Source organism: Anomalospiza imberbis, chromosome 9, assembly GCF_031753505.1.
Source record: "Anomalospiza imberbis isolate Cuckoo-Finch-1a 21T00152 chromosome 9, ASM3175350v1, whole genome shotgun sequence".
Lineage (NCBI taxonomy): Eukaryota > Metazoa > Chordata > Aves > Passeriformes > Viduidae > Anomalospiza > Anomalospiza imberbis.
In genome coordinates this window covers 17,416,228-17,442,666 of record NC_089689.1, presented here as the reverse complement: position 1 = coordinate 17,442,666, position 26,439 = coordinate 17,416,228, and the positions used below count along the sequence as shown (strand labels likewise).

Here is a 26,439-nt window from a genome sequence, read left to right as displayed (position 1 = left end):
GATCAAGAACCCTAAACTCTTAAAGGAAGTTTTGGTCAGTACTGTAGAGAATTCATTTTGATTCACTTTTTTCTTCTTCATTTTTTTCTTATTTTTTTTTTAAGTAGCCAATGTTTTGGCTCCCAAAGTATTCCTTGCTTCAAGCCTTTTTTGATTAAAAAAGGCATCCATTAGAATAAAAACCATCATGCCACAGAAAGCAAAATGCGCTCTGCCATTAGCTATGACAAACAAATGGTTTAGCAACTGCAAAATAATGTTCTAGATGCATCGCTGGATGAACACGGTTATTTTTTTTTTGTTAGCTGTTAAGAATAAGAGGTTATTGCCAAGTTTTTATTCTGGTATACTATATTAGTAAACTGAGGATGGAGTACTGCTACAATCATTTTCTTTTTAATTACAGCACTTCATTCATGAAGAAAAGAGATCGAGTTTAAAAACTGCAACATCTGAGTTTATTTTAGTTGCATTGTGTCTTCATTTGTAACCTACTTTCTTTCAATCAATCAGAATGTATGGTCACACAGATACAAGTATTTGGGTTTAATTAAGTTTTGTATACTCTCACCAACTGACTTAAAAGGTATTGCTACCATGTGCTAGCTTTGGGCACTTTTACACATTTATTTCAATGTTAATAATCAGCGGCTCAGCACTTTTTTCAGGGTTGCTTTTAAACTTATTCATAGTAGTTTTATTTGAACACTTGGTTCTGGCTATCTCAGTGACCTGTCTTAAAACAGCACATCTAAAAGTTTAAACTAGACTCATGTTTTATGATAAATTTACATGCATACAAGGATGAATTGTTTTTTTAAAAAATGAGCTATATTGATACATAGCCATTGGATTTGTTTGAATGCCAGTGCAAATAAACAGCTGGCGTTCCTTTCTTTTAATCTGTACGACGCTCCTAAAAGAAAGGCCTTTGTAGACATTTTACAAAAGAGTATGAAACATACCACCCAATGTTCTGTCTGTTTAGGTTGTTGAGCATTTTTGCACAACGTCATTAGGAGGCTGACACCGAATGCAGTCTTTGTCCACCCATATTTACATACATGCAAGAAAAGTATAAGATACTTTGCTGTAGCAAATTTTATGTAACAAAGATATATCGTCACATTAATAAATTTAAAGAAATCCTTTGTATGAAAATGTTAAAATCTTTTGTATTTCATTTAGACCAAGGACATGCTGCTGTATGCTAGCTGTATGCGATAAATTCTACAGTAACTTTGTTGTCGTTTATGAACTTTAAAAGATTTTAATAAATGTTGAAGATCACAATTTGATTCTGTTATGATTTTAATTTTTAATCATTACATTTATAGTTCTAGAAAGGTTTAAAGATTTTTCTGTTCTGTAAAATACTGTAATCATTCATCTGGCGTGTACAATAAGACAAAAGTCTAGGAAATTGGTTCTGACAAGTCTGTCTGATATCCAGATTAAATTCTACACGGGCATAAGTGGAAAAGTCATCATAATGCCATGATATTATGCTATTTTTTAATTTTATGAAAATCCTGTTAGAAAGTAAAACACTTTTCCAATATGGCATAATAGACTTCAGTATGGAAATGAGATTCTATTTTGGAAAAGGAGGGGAAGTGTGCAATTTCCAAGGCATTAGTGAGTACATTTGACAATGTGAGTATTATACAACCCTCTCATTTAAACACAGTCATGAAATATAACTACAGAATATTATGTTACCTGTATTTAATTTGAAAAATCCTTTTCACAATATGGAAAAATTGTATATCTATGACTGTAGAAGCTTGTTAATTTTACACATTTGAGGAATTAAGTGTTGAACTATATGGTATATTTTAATTGTACTCTAGTTGTATGTAACTTTCATTTCCAACATAAAGGATTGTATCTCATTAAGTAAATTGCTTTTTTTATTATCTTGTCAGTTGCATTAAAACCCTTATTTTTAAATCCTTTAAAGTATTTTACTAATTTTTGCAAATAATTAGATGTTTTTAAGTGCTGCAATAGTGTGCAATAGTAAACATTTATATACGGAAGTGCAAATTAAATTATGTACAACACTTGTGCTGCTTCTTTGTGAATCAGAATGTTGTATGATGACAGTTGTTGCACCTCCCCACATGTGAGCAGGGTTTGAGAGAAAGAGGGAAAGGTTGTGAAACCTACTACACATATGAGTTGGGGCACAGTAAGCTTTACACTAACTAGGGTGTCTGGAGAAGGTGGCGTGGAGAACATTAAAGGCACTATGAGAAGTCTTGGACTTCTTAGACAATCAAAAGCAAGCAAGGTGACCATCAGCTTCAGTATTGTTTGTCTTCATTTTATTTTCATTCAGACTCAATGCTTTTTATTAAAGATAATTGCCTGTTTTTAAACTGTCTGCAGATCCCGCTGTACAAACTTTGTGCTGTGTCTCATTGTGCTGTGAAACAACTGATAGAAGTAAAGACTGTTCATGGTCTTGGCATTGTCTGTCTTGAGGCTTTTTCTGCAAGTGGTGTTTGGAGAGGCTCTGGTGCCTGCTCTGTAATGCAGCTCCTCCTCTTTCCACTGTCTGAGCCAAGCTGTGGCCTCTGTGCTTCTGCTGCTGTACGCTTGCGACTGCGGTCTTGTGTTCTTGGTTTCCTGGTACTACTGCTACATTACATTTTAAAGACCTTTGTACTTTTTCTAAAGCTGAGTTAAAAACCTGCAAAAATACTGTCTTCTGCTTTTACTACAGCTCCTAAACAAGCACAGCATGCTGAGCCACAGATTTGAAGGTGTCATTCAAATCTGTTCCGATTTGCTGCATAAGGAAGACTTATCCCAGATCAGAATTTAAGAACCATTCCATAAGAAACTGGTAAAAAACCAATTCCATTCTCTAGCTGAGGTGCATATAGCTGATCTGGATCTGTTTAATATATTTAAAAAAACAAAAGAAAGAGAGTTTGACCACCACAGTTTTACAAGTGTGGGTCTTGCATACATTTTAAAAATGTTTTTCATTTAAAGGTATTTTCATGAGGTATTGACTGATTTAAGTTCTTTAACAAAAAGGTAAAACATGAGCACCTAACTTCAAGCTGGGCAGTAAAAGGGTTAAAACTCCACTAAGATGTTTAAATGCCTTATAGATAGTTAATGTTTGTCATCTTACATAGGGATTATGTGAAGTGTTGGATTTTTTTAGAAGTGTAAGATGGATACCTAGAGGCAAGACAGGATCTCAAGATATCTTCCCTTTCTAACTTCTGAATTTGATGGTGAATAAAAGTATGAATTAAATCTGAGATCTAGTCACATTTTTACCTCTTTTTATTGTTTGGATTTGGGGAAGGGTATCGTGTTATGAAAAAGGGATGCCTGAAGGAAACTTGCATACACTGAAAACGTATTTTATTTTTATAATTGACTAGTACAAGAAGTCTAGTCCCTCAAAGGGATAAAAACAGCCTGAGGTTTCTATGACATCATTAGGATCAGTTCCCAACAGTGTTTCAAAGCCAGTAAAAATTCCTTTAGAATCCTCACAGCTTCATTCTGCTGTTCCATCCCTTGGAGGGTCAAGTAGCAATGTCTTCGCAAAAAACATATTCCTAAGAATTGTGTATGTATGGCTCTTTGCTTTGAAGCTTTAAAGAAACATAGTTGTGCTGTTCATTGACATGAGCTGCTGTCAGTGAAGCATGAATGGAAGAGCCAGTGACAAACTTGCACATTTCTTACTGCTGCTAAGCTTATAGGTCTAGATTGTGATGGAACACACGGTGGCAATCTAATGTCTGATGGCAAGGCTGCAGCTCAAAAACTCTTCAGGATGAAAGGTTGTTGGAGTTTGAGGAGGGAGATCAGTGATCTGTTCCATCTGTATGCAACCCCAGTAACAGGTGTTTTCCTTTGCCGGGAGGTTGTTACCAGAGACTTCTTCTTTGCCTTTGCTTCCAAGGTGCTGTGGAAGATTAGAGAGGACACAGCTGTAGCTATGTTGACACAAATGGAGCAAGCGTGGCAAGCAGTGTGGTAGGTTCTGAGTGTGTTCAGTAAGTTCCAGGAAAAATTACTGCTGACTAGGGCAACAAAGAGAAAATTTGAGTTCTGGAAAGGCTTGGTTAACTGAAATTCTTCCCCCACCAAGGTAATTTGATTCAGTTGAAGGGAAAAAAAAAAAACATCCAATACCTCACTTAGATTTAGTGGTGTATTAATGCTTTGGTCCACACAGCAATATCACAAGAATACCAGAAGTATTGCTCTTTACTTTGTATCTACATTGCTACTTTGAATGTGTATGTAGTTATCTAAATAACAGTTCAACAAAATGAATGCTTGATTGGGATGTCCTTTCACTTTCTCCCATCTTTGCCATCCTTCGATTTGATGTTTGCATGAACTGGGGATCTGAGTGGCAGGACTCTGTTAATGATAGGTAACACCTTGGATAAGTAAAACATGATTCACCTATCTCACAGGCACGTTAATTCATGTTAAGCAACCAATATGTAATCATTTTATAAATGCCCAGTGTTTATAAAGTATCTGTTTTCAACTGCCCCTCTAAAAAAAGGCAGTGTGTCCTCAGTTAGTACATTATCTTTATTATCTTTATTTCCCTTTTTCTCTGGCCATATGCATTGGGAAGCGTGCATCTGGCAGGCTTGCTTACCAGTGGGAAAAACTGAGAGGAACTGAGCAGGCAGCCTTAGTAAAAACATCCCATTGTAGCAGAAAGAGGATCACAGTGGCGGAACTCATGATCTAACGTGCACATGGTGATACAGATTGTTAGTGCAAGCACATAAATTCATCTCCACTGTGGTTCTACTTCCACAGAAGGGTCTGCTCTGTGTTTAGGACATAAACAGGGCCTTGGCTGCAGGAGGACATCCACTCCAGAGAGCCATCTCCCAAGGCCACAGCGCCCACAGCTCATGGATTCTGGAAAGGAATTTCAGAGCAGGACTGAGTTTGCTGCAAGGGATGTTTCCTGCCAAGAGAAGTATTGCAGGGAATGCTGGGAGGAAAATAACTCCCTAAAGTCTCATAAACTTATTTGGTCTTTTTTAAAGCCACTCAAGGAAATTTGAAATATCAGCACAAATGCTTTTTCACTTGGGATTTGTACAACACAAACCTCTGCTTTAGGGCATACCTAATATTATGTCTGAAGTTATTAAACTCATCTTAATTCTGCTACAATATATTGACTAATAGAACTCAACTCTAACTTTTTTTGAAGTTTTTTTTTTTATGTTTGAGGTTACTGCAAAATCCTGTCAACTAAAATCATGAAAGTAGATGATCTTTAAGGTCCCTTCCAACTCAAAGTATTCTATGATTGCATCTTCAGGAGCTTTCCATAACCAACTGCTCTAGTTACATTTATTTGCCAGTAGATGTCACATTTACATGGTGTGGAATGCTGTGTAAGAAATGCCAGCTGCAGAGCACAGTAAGAACAAGGGACTTGGAAAATATTTAAGAGCATTAGGGAATGAAAAATTTAGATTGTACCAGTCATGTAATATGTCAGGTAATAATACATGCAATACCAACCATGAGTAATTGTTCTTTGTGTATTAGTAGATTTTGCCTTTAAATCCTTTTTGAGCTAATAGTTGCAATATTTTTTACTGGTTTTCATATCAGCATGAGCAAAAAAGGAGGTTTTGACATTAATTTGAATGAAGGCATTTGTTCATAATATGTATTATTGCATGGACTATATAAAAATTTCACTAAAAACCCCCGATTGATAGTTTCTATTTTCATTTGAAGCTAGAACCAGAGGGGAGTGTCTGTACTAATAGCCCACAATCACATTTCTATTTTATGTGCAATTGAACACTCAGAAATACACTGGTTTTAACCAAAGCTGGTCACCAATAAAAATTAAAAAGTGTTCCTATGCTGATTTGTTAAGTAAATAGTATTTATAGTAGAGTGGATATAAAAATTTGAGTTGGATGGTAATCAAATTTAGATATATCTCTACTAATTATGTTTACAGGCAAAAGAACAACTGTTCATATGTTTCCAAATTATGTGATCACCAGAGCAGTTGGAGAACAAGTTACAGCAAATGTGCTCTTGAGAGCCTCATCAACCAATTTAAGAGCTGAGTAAGTTTTTAAATTATCAGTTTAACTGTTACAATCTTAATGCAGAACTGTTGAATGTCATGTCTGCTCATGTTCAGATGCATCTGGGTTTGGTTTATATCAAAGGAGAGAGTAGAGGGGAAAACAGGGTGATCCAATATGTGACTGGAACATTTGCCCCCCTGTAACAGCGCTTCCTTTCTTGCAGTCTATTTTGGCAACCACTGTCCTACCAAAGCAATGCGGGCATGCTTTGAGCTTCCATATTGATGCACAAATCATAGGGATGTCATTTCTTATGCTCTGCTCACAGTTCAGTGCCTAAGAGCAGAAAGAGCACCTGTAAGTCCCCCCAGCAGAACCAGTGAGAGCTGCAGAAAATGCCCTTCCCTGCATCTAGGGTGCTTTCAGAGGGCTGAGGAGCAGGATCCTCCTAGGCTGAGCAAAGAATGAAATGCCAGACTCTGGTCTTCCACACCTGGCATCACTTCTGGCAGTTACACCAAAATAACAACATGGATTTATTGAGACATGGTTCCTTTACAAATCTTAAGAATCTGAATATTTCTGACAGGTTCTTCACTCCCAGGAGAAGAGCTTCCCAGCAAAGTAGGGGAAAAAAACTAGCACTAATTTTTCAATGTAGTGTTTGAAATATAGTTGAGATTTCTGCTTGTGTTTTGTTGACAGGTTTCTGTCTGTAACTCTTTTTCTGAATGCATCACCATGTTGTGCTTTTTCATTTGCCTCACTTCCTACAACCAAGTGCTACATTTTAGATTTCCCAGAGAGGTAGTAGCTATTTCACTGAGATGTCTGAGCCATGTTTATATAAAATGTTTTTTATCAGGCTGTATTCCTTTTAACAGTGTTGGTATTCCATATGAATACTTTTTATAAGCTTTTTGCTACATTTTTACAAGCTGAGAAAGTGGCAGGTATTACTGCTAGTATGGGGACAATGAGCTGTGTTTTATACAATGATTTTTTAATATGAAGTATAAGCTTTAAAATAACAAAGGTTTAAGTCTAGAGAGAAGCTTTATTTAATATGAGCAACTAGCACAATAAGGAGTTGCACAACAAAATAAGTAGGGCAGGAAATTCTCAGTGAAGTGGATATAATTCAGGTGCAGGAAGATTTATTTAAGCAATTCAGTCTTGGAAAAAAGAGGAAGCAAAAGCATAAAGGTATCACTGGCCTTGCATTGTAGTCAGCTGCTGGTATGAAGAGGGTGCTACTCTAGTCGTCTTACTGGAGATTCATATGATTATGAGAAAAAGGTCAGGTAATGCATATTGTCTCAAAAGTACCTTAGGATACTAAAGCAAAGGTTTCAGGCCCTCCCCACAGGACAAAAGCCAGATGTTTGCCCCCCTGCCTGGTCAGTGAGTCTGAGCAGTGCTGCTCCCCTCAGCCTGGCAGCCAGGAGCTGTCACAAAAGATTGTGCACATCTACGGACCTGTTCTTTACCTTGTAGGAGTGTACCCAGGGAGCTGTGTGGAAGGTAAATTCAGGCCCACTGGCTGCTGTGCTCTGATTTTGTGTTTAGCACACATGGCAACAAAACTGCCTCGAAAATGAATGCCAGGCTGGTACCAAGTCACTCTGCTACATTCTGGCCATGGGTTTTCCGCTTCCCTTCCCTCCTCACTTGCTTAACACCACTGCAATCTTTAGGCTTTTGTCTAGGCTTTATGCAGAACTTCAGAGCAGCTTGACAATATCCAGCCATGCAGAACACCCTGGCAGGTCAGAAGGGGACTGTGAAGAAAACACAGCATGGCTTTTGAATGACCTTCCTGGCCAAGACAGGAATTGAAGAGAGGCATTTTATTGCTGGACTTCGTGGGCTGGGACCTGTCTCTCATTCCTCTGTGGAGTGCTGAAGTAGGGAAGGGACAGCAGGACAAAAGGTATTAAGCTGTTGATACTGTGGAGAAAGGTAAGTGGCAAAATTCCATTCAAGCAAACTAAAGATACTATGGATAGGGGTGGAAAAGACCTTAAGAGAGGAAAGACAGTTTTCTGAGAGTAAAGTGCTGATAAGGTGCAACTAGACCAGAAACAGGGATTTTTCCTCTTTCTGGGTAGATAGGGCTGCCAGGAACTATGGAAAAGACCCTTGGGATGTCTCAAATCATCAGTACCATATAGGTGTGATAAAAGTGTAGTGTGGGGTAAGGGGACATTCAGAGCAGACTGCAAAGGGAGAAGGTGCTGCCAAGACCCTAGTGCAGCCCAGGCTGCAGCTCCAAATGTCCTCTCCTGGAAGGTGAATTTACAGAAAGGAGAAAGGGGAACAAGATCAGAAAATGCAGACCACAAAAGGGCTGTGGTCATTCAGATGTTTGAGTCTATATAAGAATGTAAATACCAGAGAAACAAAGAAGTCAAATGTTACACGAAACAATATTAAACTAAAGATTATAACTACAGGAACAAACAGGTATAAACTGTTTATATATATTTTTAAGTTGTAGATTAAAATTTCTTAATCCTCAACAAAGAGGAGCTGGACAGAGCCTTTCTGCCAGGCAGAGTGGGCTGAGATTCCTCATGGGCCCCAAGCCAGCGCTGGGTGTGGATGGGCTTGTGTGAGAGCTTGGCTGTGATGCCAGGAGATCAAACCCCATGGCCCGCACGGTCCCTTTTCGGTCTTGTTTTGCAAGGAAGGAAATCATGCAAAAGGGATTTTTAGACTGTTGTTAGTAATTGACTGGACATAGCTATACATTAATTCAGTTTGCTGGGCAACCTGCGTCTTACACCCATGTCACTTCCACACTCATGACAAAAGTTACTTAGAAACAGCCTGTGCCCCCATTGGATTCCCACGCTGCCAGTGCTGGGCATTACAAGGAATTGATGATTTTTCTGGCCGCCAGCCACATCTGGATGAAATCTCTTTGGTTTACTTTCTTCCTCACAATGAGCAGCAGGAACCACAAACGTTCGCGGCCAGCCCCGAAACGTCTCCCTGAAAACCCAGAGGAGAAGCAAACACCGTCCAGCGCCTGTTCCACGCTGCGGTTCAGGCACCGGCGGCACCAACATCCCGCAGAGCCGCCCCCGCCGGGGCCGTGAGGGGAAGGCGCGCCCGGGGCGGGCCCCGCGGGACTACAACTCCCAGCAGCCCCCGCGGCGCCGGGCGGCCCGCGGCCTGCGTGGCGGCTGCGGCTGCGGGCGCTGGGCTTTCCCTCGGGCCCCGGGGGCACTGAAACATTCGGTGCCTGTTGGCAAAGAAATACGTGCTTTGCACAGGGCCAGATCCATCCTACTCTGCATAACGCCACCTTATTGAGAGGGGCTTCCCTCAGTGTGGCACCAGACGGGTCCTGTGCTGTTTTCTCACTCAGCTTCCCCAATGCCTGTGTTTAACCATGTTTTTTTTTACTCAGGGCACTGGAATAAAGAGGGTTCAAAGGGCTTTATTTAGCCCTGAGGAGCTGAAATTCAGTACCCTCTGCACAGCTAGCAGGGTGCTACGCTCTCCTTTGCCACATGTGCCGTGCATTTTGTCTTCTACTCTTTAAGTGCCAGGGACAAAACAAAAGGACAGCTTTGCAGGAGGAAACTGGCATTTTTCAATACCCAGAAAATAGGGTCCACTGGTGTCTGATACCTGCACTGACCTTTGTATGTTTCCTCTCTTCTGTGATAGCAGAAGTTCAAACACACACACAGGACAGACCCCTGGATCTACCAACCCTGGTCTCATTTAGTTCCCTCCATGGCTTGGAAACTTTTTTTTTTGGCCACAAGTGGGATGCAAATAGTCAAACAAAAGGCTAATTACCTTTTCTGCTTTATCTCCCTCCAGATGTAATTTCATTATAATTAAATTACCTTACCCCAATAATGAAAATAAAAGCCACAGATCATATGCCACACTGATTTTTTCCACAACCCATTTCCTTAAAATTCCTCTTTGCTGTTCAAGGTCCTCCAGAAGGAATGCATGCAGTGTATGAGCCACACTTGGAATACTCAAAGGATTAACAGAAGAACACGATGAAAGGGAGAGTGTGAGTAAAATGGCTCGTTTATATTTGTATCCTCAAATGTCAGTCATTACCAAAGTTAGAAACCAGCTGATGCAGAAAACTCATTATGGCTTCATTTAGAATGTTTATTTCTTTAGAGACAGAAAAGAATTGCCTTGCTTGGCTCACTTGTCCAACACAAATATGCCACGTTTTACAGTACACTTTGGGATGGGAAGTAACAAGGGTTTTGTTTAGGGCACAGTACATGTAATCCTCTATTTATTTTGTTTATCTGCATTTATTTAAATCCCAAAGCAGTGAGGACTGTTACTGCCCTCTGTTCTCAATGCTTTGGTCGATATTTGAGTGCCATTACTTGCAAAGCTCCTGGAAGCTCTGCTTATTTATCTGACAGCAAATAAGACAAAATGAAGTGGTTTGGGAAGTCGTGTCCACAGTCCTTTGCCCAAAAGTCCACTTTGCTAGTAATTTTAGTGCTTGTAACTGTGTCCAGTTAGCATTAGGTGACCTGGATCTCCATGCAGCCAGGGTGCAGTAAGCTTTGTCTGGGAGTAAGATGGGTGAAAAGTGCCTGGGACAGCCCCAAGTGCCCACTCTGGTGGTCAAGCAGGCTCTGTCTGCCTGTGCCAGCTGGGCACTCATGTCAGAGCTCTGCAGAAATCAGGCCAGACTCATCAGTAGGTTCTGTGCAAATCCCCAGGTAATTTGTAATGTCTTGCAGCAAAGAGCAGGAGCATCATTTGAGTGGCTTGACTCAGAAGGAAATTTTTCAAGTAAAGCATCCCACAAATTTGAAGTAACCCAGCCTGTTAAGGATAATCAAAAAGCCACAGCACCTGAGTATAGTTGAGATTTATAGTTGAGATTTCTGCTTGTGTTTTGTTGACAGTTTCTGTCTGTAACTGTTTTTCTGAGTGCATCACCATGTTGCGCTTTTTCATTTGCCTCACGTCAGTGGCTGGGATGCAGCCCTGGCTACAAAGCCCATGTGTGGGGAAACAGGGTGTGTTGATAGTCCTTGCTTGATTTCCCTTGCACTGACAGTGCATCTAGGTAATGCCTATATGCCATTAGAAAACATGAGCAGCCAAGGAAATACCGAAGAGATAAAAAAATAGTGTAAAAAGAAAAAAAGAAGTCTTATTGCCAGAACAACTTGACAACTTTTGTATTAAACTCTGTGGGTGAGATTTAATTGCCAGTGGGACACTTAGTAATTTGTAAGCTCTTTGAGTTTATTCTTTCTTCATCCCGTGGGTATGGTCTCTTTGTGAAATAAAGTGTGGAGCTTAGACGAGTAAGACCTGCAGACTCAGTGCCTCCATCTCCTCTCTTTCCCCAGGGCCGGCGGTGGCACGGTGGGGGTGACTCGGTTCTGCTCTCCTGGGTCACTCCTCTTTCCCATCACCCCGAGCCTGCAGTTGCAAGAGTTCCATAGAAAGCCAAGTGTCTGCTACTCACATACGTGTTGACGAACTCATTCTAGGAATGAATTTTTGTAACTTTATGAATTTGCCAACATCTGGCGACTCCTACTTCCTACCTTGTATAAAATTTCCTCGGCTTGGTACTGGATCCTTCAGCAACTAGGGATTTGTTTCCTTTCCGTTACCTGTTACACCCCGCTTGTTAGGAGGAGCAGAAATGTCCACAAGGAGGCCCCAAGAACCTCAAGTCATGAACCGAGCTCCGAGTGCTGCTCTCCGGCCGTGTGCCGCCTGCAGGTCCGCGCCCGCCCATAGCGGCCCCCCGGCCCCGGCGCTGCCCGCGGCTCCCCAGCAGGTAAGCGCTGCCGGGGTGAGCCGCTCGGCGGAGGCGCCGCTCCGTGCCCCACCCCGCTGCCGTCCCCATCCCGACGGCGCGGCGGGGGTCCCGCGGCGCGGCGCCTTTAACGCGGCGGCCATGACGCGGGCGGTCCGCGTGTGGCGGGCGCGTCACGGGGCCGGGCGGGGCCGCTCCCGGTGTCACTCGGAGCCGCCGCGGAGCGCCCGCTGCCGCCGGGGGGCGGGGGCCGCGGGCTCCGCCGCTCCGCAGCAGCCGGTAGCCATGCGCTGGTTTAGTTGCTCGTAGGTAGGTTTTTCTGCCTTGCTTCCCTCGCCCCCAGTCAGAACTGACAATGTGGTGCAGTGCGAGCGGGCTCGGGGGTGCCCGTGAGATGCTGAACGCGTGTCACAGCCCCGGCGCAGCCGCGGGGAGCGGAGCCCCGGGAGCCCCCGCTGCCCGGGCCCGTGGGCTCCGCGGGAGGTGCCCGCCCCGAGCCCGGGGGCTCCGGGCCGTGCGCGGCCGCGGCGCGGGGCGTTCCGCAGGTAGGCTGGTGCGGGTGTCGTCTGCAGTCACCTCAGGTGAACCGAGAAGTGATTCCAGGGAATGCGTGGAGTTGCTCGGTCAGGAAGAAGCATCTTTTCGATTAGTTTGTTACTGTGTTCTTGGTGCTTTACACGTTTCAACGTGTATAATAAAGGATCTTCTTCCTTTATTTTTTTTTTCTTCTTTTTTCCCCACAGCAATATTATTTGCTATTCTCTATTTTTGCAAAGTTTTAGCTGAAGAGCATGATTTTCCTATTGTGTATCTCAGATCTTTGAGACATTTCAGTGTCATCCATTAATGCTACAGCAAGAACATCCTGAGTCCTTGGTCCGTTCTCTGGTGCTCTCTGAAATAGAAATGGCTTACTTGAGAACAGAAAGGAAAGGCTTGGGTTATTTCTGCATGTTCTGTGGAGCAATGGAAAAAAGCTATGTGGTGCGAGTGCTCCAGCGTGCTGCAAGGAAGGAAATGAACTGGATTTTCTCCTGTGTCCTTCATGTGCTCCTTTCCGTTTTGGAGTTCAGTGTAGCATACCTATAGAAGAAGCTGCTCTAGTGCAGGATGGGAGGTCTTATGGATAACATACTGATTTAGGCCTCAGGAGTTTGGGGCTTAATTAGTAACTCTGCTTACCAGCTTTATTTGCACAATGAGCATAAGTGACATGTTCATCTGTATCCAAGTCCACATTTGTAAAATAAGGCTATGGATTTCCAAACCTTTCTAAAGATCTCCCATCTGTTTGGATCTTCTGTGTCACAGGATGACTGAAGGTCTATCAAGCTCTCTTGATACACAGCTATATATTGCATGTCAGGCTTCATGTATATGAATACCTACAGTTTGATCAAAATGTTAACACTTGTGAAAAGGATTAAATGTAGTATTACTTTCCTTGATTTTCAGGCAAGAATTATTTCTTGTGTTTGAAGCACAGATCAACTTTATTTTCTAGTTCATTAGCTACTATCGGCTTTGCCAGGCTTCCAAGGAAATCAGTCTTTGACAGCACTGTTGCTCTCAAGTGGTAACATGCATGTGTCCCTGTAGAATGCTTGTTTTTGTTACATTACGCTGCGCTGGTCATACTACCAGTTATTAAACACAGCTCTTTTTTTCCTCCCTGTTGATCAGTTGCTGAAGTAAAACTTCTATCCTCCCCATGCTAACTGTTGACATGGAAAACAAGGAAAATGGCTCTCTGGATGTCAAAAAGTAAGTGTTCCTTTTGTGTAAACAGCACATGGATTTTGAACGTAGTTTTCTTTTGAACTATAGTGGCCATCTCCATCTTTGCTCATTTCAAACCCTCCCTGTTCTTAATGACTTCTGTTGTATTTCAGCTTTGAAATAGAAGAGTCCAGGGCACTGAGCTGATTAAAAGTGATATGCGGTAGGACTGTATAGCAATGAAGAGATGTAGAAGATAGTAACTTAAGTTAGGGGAACGTTTTTCTTTTCCTCTCAACCAGAAGCTAAAGCAAGTGGTAGCATTGTAGCCAATATTGTGCCTCTGCTCACCTGCCTGTTAGTGGCTTTTGCAGAAGCAGTGCCTAATGAGAGAAGTGTCTGTATGGAAGTTACCTGTCTGTGCCCTTCTCTGCTGACCCTGTCTAGGGCTGAGTAGTAGCAGCATATCACTTAGGTGTCAGTTCCCTCCTGAAACAGATACTTTAAGCTGTTTATTGGAGAAGCCTGAAGTTGCTGGGGTTTTATTTCAAGACCTAGAGTGGGAATAAGGAAGAGACATGGTGTGTACTGCTCTACACCTTTCTTCTGTGTGGTAAACTACAGGCTAAGGCATAGGAAGTTTTTTGTAAGCATTTTTTGAAGATCAGAAATTCTTTAATTAGGACTAGCAATTCTGAATGACATTATGGTCTGAGAAGTGAAATTCTGTGCGGAAAAATCTGGTCTTGCTGCTTTAGGATTACAGAAGCCATGGTGAGAGAGATGTACACATATGTATATATATTAAAGGGAAAAAAAGGACCATAAGGAAAGGTACTAGAGTAAGCTTTTAGTCTTTTCTGTCAAGCTGCAACACTTTGTGCAGCTGCACCTCATTATTCTCTTTCAGATCTCTCTTACATAAGCTGGCCAAGAAAATGTGACAATGTGCTACCAGGCAGTAGAGTAAGGTAAATAATGATAGTCACTTCAGGCTACTGATACAACACCTGATTATGAAAAGCATCAAAAGATCTGATGGTAGCCATTAAAATCAGCATCCTCCCCCTTCACTTGAGATGCTGGCTACACCACACCAACATAAAGAGCATTTTCCTATTCAGTGACTATGAATAATTACCGTGTGTCCCTCAGAAACCACCTTCCCTTTGACAGTCTGGTTTCTACAATGAGCACTCTGGGGTGGGAGGAGAAAGGAGACAGTCAAAGCCGGGACAGTTTATGATTAATCATTTTCCCCAAGACTTGGGTGATAAAGACTCAACCACTGATTGGTAAGGTGGCTTTTTAGAGGGGTTGGAAATTTTATTTAAACTGTGGGGCTATAGTTTCTAGATGAATGTATATTGTATGTATATGGGCATATCTACAAAGGAAGTATTTGACACTTTCTTGAAGTGCTTATAAATAGGTTGGATAAAATCTGTTTGTTCTCAGCTATATCCTTTCAGACCTTGCTGCTTCTGCCACATGATGGCAATAAAGGCACAGGGACAGTGGTGAAAAACAGACAAGCCTAATTCTTATTCAGTGTCAGTGCATGCCAGTCCTTGTAAGATTTTAAAGCATCCAGGATGTGAGGCATAAGCCAGTGTATGGGTAAGCCATGGATGCTATATATTCCCTTGTCTTGACTAAAGCAATGTCAGCAGCAGTGTGAGGAGGAGACTAAGTCTACAAGCAAAATGAGCGTCTGTGTGGGTAGATGGGTTAAAATCCAGCCAGCCTCCAGCAGTCTGCCACAGGCCTTCCAGTCTTCTGCAGCTGTAGCTGTAGAAATTGGCTCTACTTGAGGTCCAGCATGATGCTATTCCTTAAGGCAGGAACTTGCAATTAATTCCTGTGATTAATTAATGACTGAGGTAGAGCCCCTGAAGTCATTGGAGTTGAGCCCTGGATGGAGCTGGATCTGGACCAAGCTGTAGTTCCCTAGTGATAAAAGAGGAGCTACAAGAAAAACTAAAGCACCTGGGTGGAGATAAAAAAATTGTGGAAGGAGGGTTTGGGGCCGTATTTAATTTGAAATTAAAGTGTTTGGAGAAATAAGCAAATGACAATTAGGTGATATTTTTACAAACTGAACCTTTTATTTGCTGTATAAGAAGGGTTAAATTCAGTTGGGCTTTTTTTTTTTTTTTTTTTTACTGAGTGGTTGGCATTTTGTTTATTTTTTAGTAAAAAATGAGTAATTGAAAGTGACAGTCTGTGTCTTAAGGAAAATGCAAAGATTTAAGTATAATTATTCCTCATATGCTGCTTTTATAAATACATGAAGATTTTCTGTGGCTGTTTTCACATTTTACTTCTTAAGCCTCAGAATGTGCACAACACCAAAAAATCTTATTTGAAAAGGCATGCTTTGATTAAAAAAAAAAATACACAGGAAAAAAGTGCAGCTCTGATATGGCCAGATAGTCTCATTTTCAATTTTGCTGAGTGTTGCTCTCTGTGTAATCACAATCAGTAAAGCAATTCATGAAGTAAGTCATCATGTGATGAGCAAAAGTAAGAAACTGTTTCTCATTGCTCAGAGATCTGTGATAAATGAAAGAAATTGCTTTTAGAAAGTCCAGTGTAACACAGGCTTCAGATAATCCCTGTGTACAGATTTTGTTGCCGTATTGACAGACACATTTCAAAAGTCTGGGGACATGCAAAAATCATTGTTTTCATGAGTCCTCCTTCACAGGACTCAAATAGTTGTAGAAATAAGAATGTTGTAGAAACAACGATGGGAGGCAGTCTATGTATAGATTGCATTTGGCTGCTTTGAAAAATGGTCTGCCCTTGATTCACCCAGTTATTTTGCTGAAAAACATACAAGTCCAGGCAAGGCAGAGATGCTGACAGTTGGAAAAGAAAAAATTGAAGCACAGAACAAAAATATTGTCAGGAGAGTATAATCTGTGTTTCTTTTCCAGCTGGTGCTGTTGAAATCAGTCTTGCCTCTAAGCTTCAGACCAGAAAATGGATAGGATTCTGACACCTGCCCTAATCTGTACATTTTCGATATTGCTTCATTAGCATTATAGTTAAACAGGTATAACAATGGAAAATATTTGGCATGAGCTTCAGGACTTCTGGTTGGGGAAACACATAAAAGAAGCTCTTTGATATCTTGCTTTTCTTCCTCATAAATTGCAGTAGAGAAGGCAGTCAAGCTCACTATGTATCTTTTTTTACCAAAAATTTTCAGATACACCAAGGTTATCTTTGTGATAGGGTGATTACAGTTTGAGGAAAAGAAGTGCAGGATAAGGGTAGTAATATGAATGTTTCATTGTTTTTGCTATTGTGGAAAACAATTGCCTGAGGTTAATCACAGAAGGAATTAATTCTGATTGTGTTTAACAGATGTTTTCTCAGATGCATAGCTATTTAAAAAGTCCATATATTGGTCCAAAGATGAGTCTGACAACATTTTTGGGTTTTCTATATTGAGGATTAGTGCAGTCATCTGGTGCCTCTTTTTTGCTTTGACTGGGGAGTTCTGTTTGTTTGCAATTGATTTGTTGTTGTTTAGCAAGGTAAAGATGGCTACTAGTAATTTCTACCCATGTTACAAGGACAGTCTCATCTGTTTAAAGAATAATCCACATATAATTCTTTAAGTACTTGGTAGCTGAAAACAAGCTGCAGGCTTGAAAGGCAGGAATTTGGTACCCCAGTTGTGGCAGTTCTCATTCTCCAACAGCAAAGACAGCACTCTTGTGGGAAGATCCTAACTGATTACCTTTGGCTGATGTGAAGATTAATATACTTTCTTGTTTTCTGAAAGGAGAGGGGTCTCAATTTTCCCCAGCATCAGGTCTTTGGAATGTAAAAGAACAGGAGACACTGTTCTGTATTAGAGTGGGGGAGATGTATCAAAGAACACTTTTCCTGGAGAAACAAGGAAGGAGGGGGACATACATGAGGCGTGCACAAAGCAGCAGCAGATGTTCTGCACACCTTTAGTGATTACTTGTCTGCATTTGCACTTTGCAGTTCACTAGAGAATGGAAGACCTCTGGATCCTGCTGACTGGGCTGTTACTGATGTTGTGAATTATTTCAGAACAGCTGGATTTGAAGAACAAGCCAATGCTTTTCAGGAACAGGTAAATCTTACCTTTTGACTGCCACCAGTTTCTCACATTGCACATTTTTGCTGTGGGCCTGGTTATATACTGTAAAATGGGAGAGAAAATCCCACATTAATGGCAGGATTTGAGTTTGTTATTGGGTGACAATGCATGGGACTGTGATCTCCGAGTAATAATATTGTTCTGCAAGCTGTGCATAATGAGTTGGAGTTTGTTGAGATAGGATTCAGAAAGGTGAGAAATGTAAATACATTTTCTGGCTTGAACTTAGTCTCCCTATACAATCCACTCGGTTTCACTGTCTTGTTATTTAAAATGTGAATGGTGATAAAATGTGAATTTCCTTCTTTCTTAGTGTATTGTGTAATTACACTCAGGAGTACTTATAAAACCTGAGGACTCTAAGCAACAACGTGAGTGTGGAGGCATAGGGTGAAAAAGGGGCTGCTGTATTGAGCTTGGCAGTACCAGTGAATATGGAAAGGACAAGTTGGCACTAAGTTGGCAGAGGAGCGGTGTGTTTGTAGGACTCAGTCTGAGAAACAGTTTGGGTCTTTGTTTCTGGGCCTTGTAACTGCTGATACTAATGGAAGGCTTCTTTGAGTAGATTAGATCAGCAGAGAGCTCACCAGTCAGGTGGCCCATTGTAACTCACCTGTCAGCAGCTGGGGCTGTGTGTTAGTGGGGCAGAATGGGAAGTGAGCTTATGTGGCCTAAGCTCACCTGTTCCATAGAGAAGTAACTTACATCAGATTGGCAGCTCAGCACCTCCCCAGATAAGTCTGTAGGCTTGCGTGTGACTACCAGGAAATTAGTCACCCACAGTTGTAATTAGTTACCAAAATAGATGGCTCGGCCTTCCAAGGCACTGAGTTGGTGCAAGTTAATGGCAGCTTTGCAGGGAGGCTGTACATTGCACATGAAATAACATCATGGTTGGTCAGGTTAATGTTGCTGACCTTCAGCACCACGTCTGTGAAATCCGATCTGATTGTAGCTGGTGCATATAACAAAGTATCTAATATTAGTTCTTAAAGGTGAAAAGCCTGGTGTTGGGTGATTCTCTTGCAAGTTGCAGAGAGAGGTTCTTTCTGCAGCTGCTGCTCATTTTTTCAGAATTTGAAAATGAATGGACAGGCTAAAAAGGAAAATGTTTGAGTGTGTCCATTCCTTAATACCAGCATCCATGTCACCGGCCCTGGAAATGTGGTATAAAAAAACTACATAGGCAAAGTAATTGTGGTCTCTGGGAGTCTTTTTCTTATGCTGACAGATACCTCTGACTTCCATCAAATATCATAATGTCTTTGCCTCACAGCTGGCTTGTCAATAATATTGAAGTAATTACTACTGATTTTGCAGCAGAAAGGTGAGGCTAATTTCTCAGTTTTGGCAAATCAGTTTGCAACAGCCTTATAGGCTTTATCAGTATTCTGCAATGAGGATAAGTGGTTTCAGTAGGGTAACTGAGGACTCTGCCATGTGCAGAATTGTGGCTGTGATTCCACTGCCAACTTCACCTTATGTTAAAACCTTGGAGAGAGAGGCTGACAGCTGCCACCAGGATGTGGCCAGGAGCTGAGGGATGGATAACCACAGCAGAAGTCATTGCCACTTCCTTCCCTCTCCTTTCCATTAGCAGCATGAGGATCAGCAAGTGCCTGGTTCTACATGCCAGGTTTGCCAGCCTCTTCCCTGTCTGCACCAAGAAGAGCCCCATAAACAATCCTGTCCCTAACTTCTTATCAGTGGTGTTGTTCAGTTTCTTCTACAGTGTTTGCTACTACTAAATTTAACTGTGTTCTTACAGTATTTTTTGTCAGGATCTCCCAGGTATGGCAGTGCAGACAGGTTCATTTTGAGCCCTTAGCCATCCTCTGTCTGTATAGCACGAGGCATGCAGCTGCAGTTCCGGCCATCTCTATTTTCCTCGGTCATTTGCAGTTGCCTGGGCCCCAGAAACCTAGTTTCATTTGATCTACTCCCTGAATATATACTGGAAGAGGAATGAGATTGTAAGCAGTAAAGAAAAGTATTCAGTTTCACCTACAACACTGGGAAATTGTTTTCCACTGAACTGCTTCAGTAGGGGTAGCACAATGGTTTCCTTATAAAATATCCTTAGCCCAGAATGTAATCACGACCTCTTATTACACTGAGCTTTTACACAACAATAACTGAGTCCACACTTTCTTTTGATGAATCTGAATACATCTGGACTCTCCTAAAACAAGTGATTCAAAAAATCTTTAAGACCTGAATTTTTTGTACAATACTTTAGGGATCATTAGAAGGCATTTTAAGGGCTGCAGAATGTTTTATTTTCTGTTATTTCTTCTTGGAGTTCCACTGATGTCAGCAAGTCAAAAGATCTCACTGATGAAAACAGATTCAACTGAAGGATATTGCCCAATAACAAAAATCCATAACATCAGCAAGCAAATCAGACAAGCCAAGAAGTTGGGGACATAGGATACATGAAGAGGGAGGAGTAACAGTTGCAGGACAATGGTGTGAACACCTTCAGAGAAATACAGCTTGCCAGTTTGTGGCTGAGCTGTCTGTAGGAGCCCTGGAAGCACAGGGGACTGTGGCTCATTCCAAGCCTGAAGCTGTTTACAAAGTCTCAAGATGTGCTCATGCTCTGACCTTTGTTATGGCGCATGTGGCTTCTTGACCATTATGTTGTGATAACCAGATACGCCCAGGCGACCCAGTGCTGGTTTGCTGGCCTCACTGCAATGCCCTACCAGAAGGGAAACTGGGGTTTGACATCAGCTGGTGTCCACTGCTGCTTTCTGGCAGAGCCATGGTAGGGAGGAGCTCATGAGTGTGCTGGCTGCTGTGCTCTCATGTTGGCTTACTGAGAACTTGCACTTCTCAGTCACTAAGAGCAGAAGGGGTGGTGGGAGGACTTGAAGCATAACCAGTCCCCTGGTTATTTGCTGAAGATAGTGTGACACTGGTGTTGAGGTCATCCTGGCACAATGGGGAATTACTGTTAGCTTGAGTTGTGCAGAGAAGTCTCTCTGCAGTTAACATTAAATAGACATACTGAGAGCTAGCATTGAAATTGCATCCTGAAAAAAATCCATAAAATAGAGAAGTAGCAGAAAAAAGATCAGAGAAGTCACCAGAGCATACAAAATCTTACCTGGTGCAAAAAAAAAAAAGGTGTAGCAATTCTGCAGAAGCAGGTTAATGTGGAAAACTTAAAGGAAGTGAAAGAGGTAAAGCTTACAATTCACACAAAGATATAAAACGCTTGAACTCGGAATATGTAATCACTCATTCATCCACAGATGTGTTTAAAGAATCAGTTTTCTATTCAGTGGAAGTCTTAGTAGTTACCAGCATTTCTGGAAAACACAGGGAACCCTGTGGAAGAAGAAAGGAAAGGAATAGATGCTTTTTTCCTATTCTTGGAGTTTCTCCTATTCCAGGTACTGGATTTACTCCATTTGGATCCTACCAAGCTGGAGGCTGTTCTTCCTCCATAGCATCGTTGAACAGCAGCAGAAAAGGCAACTTCAGATCGGTCATAGCAATGAGCAAAACACTCACTGGTGTCAAAATTCCCACAGAAAGAATTGTGACGAATGGAAAAGAGAGGATAGAAACTGGTTTTAACCATTAACATTCTCAACAGTAATTGGAAAGAGGCACCTGCTGTAATTGGGTAAAAAGTTATTGGAAACTTTTTTTTTCTTTTAGACTTACTGTTACTTTGTGCTCCCCTGAGGGATTAGTAGTTGTATACATCTTGGGGATATTTTTTTAAAATGCCACTTTCAGCTGATCTTTGACCATGTTGTGGTTTGTCCATGTATTTTGTATTTATAAACTTTATCAAATTTTAAGAGAGATCAGTCTTGACAAATTCCTGCTGAACTCTAATAAAAGTCTTCTTTTCATGTTGCATTGTAATCAAGGATGGGATCTCTGATATTTCCAAAATAATAGAAGGGAGTGGAGAGATGTGGATTCTTTCTCTTCCATTTTGACTCTAAAAATTATTTGGAGGGAGTTTTCAAGCATATGTCAATGTTTTGAGATGAAAAAAAAAATCCAAAGCCTACAGGATTTCTAACCTAAACAGGTCAGAAAGTCAGGGTCTGAGAGGAAAAAAAAAATCGTACCATATCTGTGATTTACAAGAGGTATTTTAAGCAAGAAAGTTGTAGGGGTTGTTGAGCCCTAAGCTGGCAAGTTGCTGCTTTTCTCCTCTTCCCTTCAAAGTAGAGGAAGGGAAGTTCTCTCAGTGTGTCAAGCTCCAGTTAGGCCCTTTCAAACTTTCTGATTGCAAGAGTCTTTTCCATTTTTTCCCCCACAGGATGAATGGCCTTTTAAAGAAGGCACCTGAAGTTATTAGCAGATATTCACTAGTTTAAACTTGCACATTGTTGTCAATAGTAATTCTTCTGAAATGCACGTCATAAGCTGCATTCTTAGGAGTATCCTTCCCTAAATGGCTGATAATTAGGCGTTCTTCACTTGTACCTATTAATTAGAAAAAGGTTTACAAGGAGGGAATTTTGAAATTAGGCTCATTTGGATTTTGTGCTTGACTAAATAGTATTTATGTCTTAGTCAGCACAGGTGAGCACTTGAAAAGCAGACAGCAAGCAGAATTTAGCAGCTGTGAACACAGTTTCAGGAAAATCAAGGCTACTATTTTCCTCACTGATCCTCTATAGTAGTATTCCATTTGTTGCATGACTGTTCTCCTCTGTTAGATTTGTATATTTGTCTTCATCAACTCTTTAATTCTTCTTATAGGAAATTGATGGCAAATCATTACTGTTGATGACAAGAAATGATGTACTGACTGGACTTTCATTAAAACTGGGGCCTGCGCTGAAAATCTATGAATATCACGTAAAACCTCTACAGACACAACATCTAAAGAACAACTCTTTATAGCTAATTGTCTAATTGGGGTCATGCTGTGCCTCAAAGGAAAAATAAGCAATTTGGTTTCATGTGATGGAACTTTGTAAAGAGAGAATATATCTATTAAGAGTTTAAACCAAATTAGAATATATATCCTATTGGATAGAGCTGGCAATATACTATATGCTGAATCTGAACTGAGAGAGGTGGTGTGTATTTTTTACATAGTACATAATGATTTTCTCTTTTAGGAAGTGTCAATGAGCATGTTGAGATAGCTACATCACTGTATCCAGAACAAAAGGGAGGTATGTCATTCTCATTTTTGCGCCAGACATGTTCTTGATTTCATTAATTAAGATACCAAAAAATTAAACAAAAACAATCCCAAAGTTTACATGCATCTTTAGAGAGAGGAACCAGTTAAAGTAGGTTTTGGTTTACACTGAAGACCTACTAAAATTATTACTACTTATAATTTCAGGATGGGACTGACACTTGCCAAGTCACCCTTTTTTGCAGAGGGTCCTATTTTGACCTTATTAAGGTTTACTCGTGGTATGCTGCAATGTTTAAAGCTGTACATAGAACTAACATAACTCCTTCGATAGCAGAAGGTGTTGCTGACAGGTGAAACTGAGTTGTGTATTTTTTGCTGTCCTTTAAATTTTCAGCTTTTCACCTGTTTTTAATAGTAGTCCTATGTAAAATATAGTTGGTTTTTAAGCGTTTGTGTTGCTTTGCAAACAAAAAAGCTTCATTTTATTCCTTTTTTAATTTATGATTGTTTTCTAACATTATGCAGAAATTTGTAAAAAGTAAAATTCTGCACATTTTAAATATTGTCTGTCTTTGGTGTTGTAATGATTGATTTTTTTTAATGCTTTACTTAACACTTTGAATACTTGTTTTAAGAACTGAAAGAAGCTGTCTTGTCACCATACATCTCTGTTCAAAGAGAGTCATGTTCAATCTGTTTGTACTGGTTCCCTATTTGATAGGTTGCTTGCTATATCCCAATAAAACACTGCTTATGTTTGGATTCAGTTTACTTTACAGATCTTTTACTTTGTTGTGGTATACTGGAGCTCCTTTTCTCCATTTTCCTATTAAAAAGGTACCAAAATCTACTTAATATTCTATGTTCTTGTGATTACTTTTAACGTCACCTACCATGATATTTAAAGATTTAATTATTTTTGCTCTTTCTTCTCTGGTGTTACATACTGCTGAAGGAGAAGCCCTGGCCACAGCTCACCAGTAACATCTGTGTTTCCCTTAGCCCTGTCCGGAGCTGTCAGTGGTGCGGAGCTGCTGTGCTGGCCCTGGTACACAGGGTGGGTCCATTTACCCCAGAACGCCTGGGACACAGCCCACGGATGGTGCTGAACCCTGTCTGGGCTCACCATCATCTCTGGCCCAGACAGCTGTGTCATGACCCCTGAAATGTGGAATGTGGGGTTGCATCAGTGATGCTGAGCCGCGGAGCAAGGAAGGAGGAAATAAGCAGGAGAATGTGGTGAAAGTGGTGATGGTGTGGGAGGAAATGGTGAGGGGGTGCAGCTGGGAAGGGAGAAGGTTGCTGCTTTCTGCCAAGTGGGGCCACGATTCAGGGAGAGGAAGGAGAAAGTCCTGCAGTCTCCTGCCTGGGCAGAGGCCCCATCTTCACTTGGACTTGGCCAAGTGTGAGGTGGCTGTTCATGGCTTGTGGTTGCTGGTGTTAAAGGGAGAAAGGAGAGAGAAGGGACAAAGCCATGCTAATAGCTATGCCATAGGTGAAGCTCATGGCATATGCTAAATTATTTAAATATATACAGCAGCATGTTTTCTTGAATTCTTCTTAACCTTTACATGGTACAATGTATTTCTTTGGAATTTGAGACAATAGGACAGAGATGCATTCATCATTTCTTTGTATGTCCCTTGTACTGAGCTTACTTCAGGTATTGGTCTGTTAGCAGCAGGTTTGTAAGTCATGGTCTGAATTCTGGTCATGGTTTATGATTTTATTTATAGTTTGGTCATGTTCAGAGATATCTGCTGGGGGTAGGGCTCTGCTGGAAGACTAGATTCAAATAGAGATCATCGACCCTGCCTTGGGGAATTTTGAGCTATAGTCTATATCTGGCTAATTTTGGACTGCAGTTTAAAAATTATACATGAAACTCCTAAATATTTTAATAGAGAATTAGGTATGTTTTTGAAAAGGATCATGAAAGCAGTCTGGACATGCTAACCAGCACTGTATTTGTTGAATTATTTTGGATGAGAATACATAGTGCTGTGTTACTGAAGGATTAATGGAATATTCTTTTTTTCTCCATTTGCGTGTTTGGTATGGGATTTATATTTTGTGGTCCTATGGAAGACAGAATTTGAAGTAAAACGTACTTATTCCAAGAGGGAGTAAAAATCTCCATTGTGCAGACATGAGAGTGCATTTGATGACTACTGAAAAAAGTTCTTTCTTTTAATATGTTTAATGAGCAAATGAATCGCATTCAGAAACATCCAGATTTTATTTCCCCTTTGCTCAGCACCACTGAGTCATACAAGTAAAGGCCTAACATAAATCTCATTGCAAGTGCAAAAGGGGATTTGGAAAATATTGGTCAAAACGGTGACATTTTTTTTACTGTCTCTGATTTTTATTGTAGTTTCCTGCTGTTTTCTGAGCTTTCTAATGCTCTCTTTGTGCAGTTGACTGTTCTGGTTTTGGCTCTTACATTCTCTTTGCTGTTTCTGGGAGAACAAAAAATCTTTCTAAGAGACTGAAGGGTTTAAAAGAGGAAGTCAAAGCCAGATTATTTTTAGCTACCATTCCTCTTGCAGAAAACACAGCTGCTGTTGAGATGAGGAAGCAACTGATAGGCATTACTGGATACCATGTCAGTACTGCAGCTCTGAGTTGCAGAGCTATGCAGGAATCCAATTTAAATCATGCCCTTATATGTGCCTGCAGCTGGGAGAGTCCCTCTTCCTTAAAAGCCCTGCCTGTGCCCTGGGTGATGATTAAGTTGCCAGCATCTGACTGCTCAGCTGATCCAGGGGGTGAGTGTGATGAAGGTCTTGGCTTTCACACTGAATCGCAATTTAGAGAGTGCCCTTCTCCTGGAGGCAGCTTTAAGGAATAAAGCAGCACTGAGCTCCCCTGCCCTGCTGTCAGTCAGCACAAGAACAGTCATGCTGCAGCCAAGGTCTTCCCTGTCCTTCCTCTCTCCTAATGTCAGAAGTGTATATCTATCAAAATCTTTCATGCGCTTTTAAAATTATTTTAAAGCATTACAATATGTCTGTTCTGGTATGATGGGTGTGAAATATACAGGAATTGTTCATCAGCTCTGGTCACTCCTCTCTCAAGCTTTGGATACACAACATGGCATGTTCTCTTTGCATCCAAACAGAGCCAAGTACCACACATAAAGCACATGTAAGGCACCTGTCAGCAAAGTATGGGATCTGTGACAGTACCTGTCCACCAGGATCACTTTCTCAACGCAGAAAAAATTGTTATGACTACTTGCTGCTGTCTCCCATCCCTACATGTTATTGGTCCCAGTTTGTTTTAATGTGCTGCACTTGATCAGGTTGTAGAAGATTCTTTGCCCATATAATTATAAGACAAGATTCAACAGCTTTAACAAAGGGAGTAGGCCCCCATGCATCACTCCTGGTTAGAAATGGCCCTGGCAAAATGTCTCATTAGGCTGTCAATGTCAGGGATGAATTGCTAAATGAACTCTTCCTTCTTTTCCCTGTTTTTTTCAGCATGTTCAAATTCTACCAAATCCTCTCACTCTTCCTTTTTAAAAAAAATCAGCATTTAATTGATCTTTTGTCTTCAACAATCCTCTTTG

At 41.0% G+C, this 26,439-nt stretch overlaps 2 protein-coding genes and 2 long non-coding RNA genes across 4 annotated transcripts in view; 2 read left to right on the top strand and 2 right to left on the bottom strand.

The window, feature by feature from the left end:
• Positions 1–829: 829 nt before the first annotated feature.
• On the bottom strand, positions 830–6,506 carry LOC137479477 (uncharacterized). The gene is made up of 2 exons (XR_011002276.1): positions 4,883–6,506; positions 830–4,833 (listed from the first exon to the last, which is right to left on the bottom strand). It is a non-coding gene; the product is annotated as an uncharacterized lncRNA (long non-coding RNA).
• A 2,034-nt stretch (positions 6,507–8,540) lies between these two features.
• Positions 8,541–9,161, bottom strand: LOC137478977 (uncharacterized). Its single transcript, XR_011001918.1, has 2 exons — positions 8,890–9,161; positions 8,541–8,753 (listed from the first exon to the last, which is right to left on the bottom strand). It is a non-coding gene; the product is annotated as an uncharacterized lncRNA (long non-coding RNA).
• A 2,953-nt stretch (positions 9,162–12,114) lies between these two features.
• On the top strand, positions 12,115–23,624 carry SAMD13 (sterile alpha motif domain containing 13). Its single transcript, XM_068199921.1, has 4 exons — positions 12,115–12,174; positions 13,549–13,629; positions 17,593–17,704; positions 22,469–23,624. The coding sequence occupies exons 2-4, from the start codon at positions 13,577–13,579 to the stop codon at positions 22,610–22,612; spliced, it is 309 nt and encodes a 102-aa protein (XP_068056022.1). The 5' UTR covers positions 12,115–12,174; positions 13,549–13,576; the 3' UTR covers positions 22,613–23,624.
• DNASE2B (deoxyribonuclease 2 beta) overlaps positions 17,593–26,439 on the top strand; it is a 31,621-nt gene continuing 22,774 nt past the window's right edge. The window contains exon 1 of the mRNA XM_068199923.1: positions 17,593–17,704. Coding sequence (XP_068056024.1) covers positions 17,688–17,704 — 17 coding nt within the window. The 5' untranslated portion in view covers positions 17,593–17,687. The remainder of the gene's footprint in view (positions 17,705–26,439) is intronic.

What these genes read in the sequence shown, in the direction of transcription:
- SAMD13 (XM_068199921.1), top strand. Translation starts at nt 13,577, where the DNA reads ATGCTAACTGTTGACATGGAAAACAAGGAAAATGGCTCTCTGGATGTC. An exon ending in GGCTCTCTGGATGTCAAAAA is followed by an intron (nt 13,630 to 17,592) that starts GTAAGTGTTCCT and finishes TGCACTTTGCAG; the next exon opens with TTCACTAGAGAATGGAAGAC. An exon ending in CCAATGCTTTTCAGGAACAG is followed by an intron (nt 17,705 to 22,468) that starts GTAAATCTTACC and finishes TTCTTCTTATAG; the next exon opens with GAAATTGATGGCAAATCATT.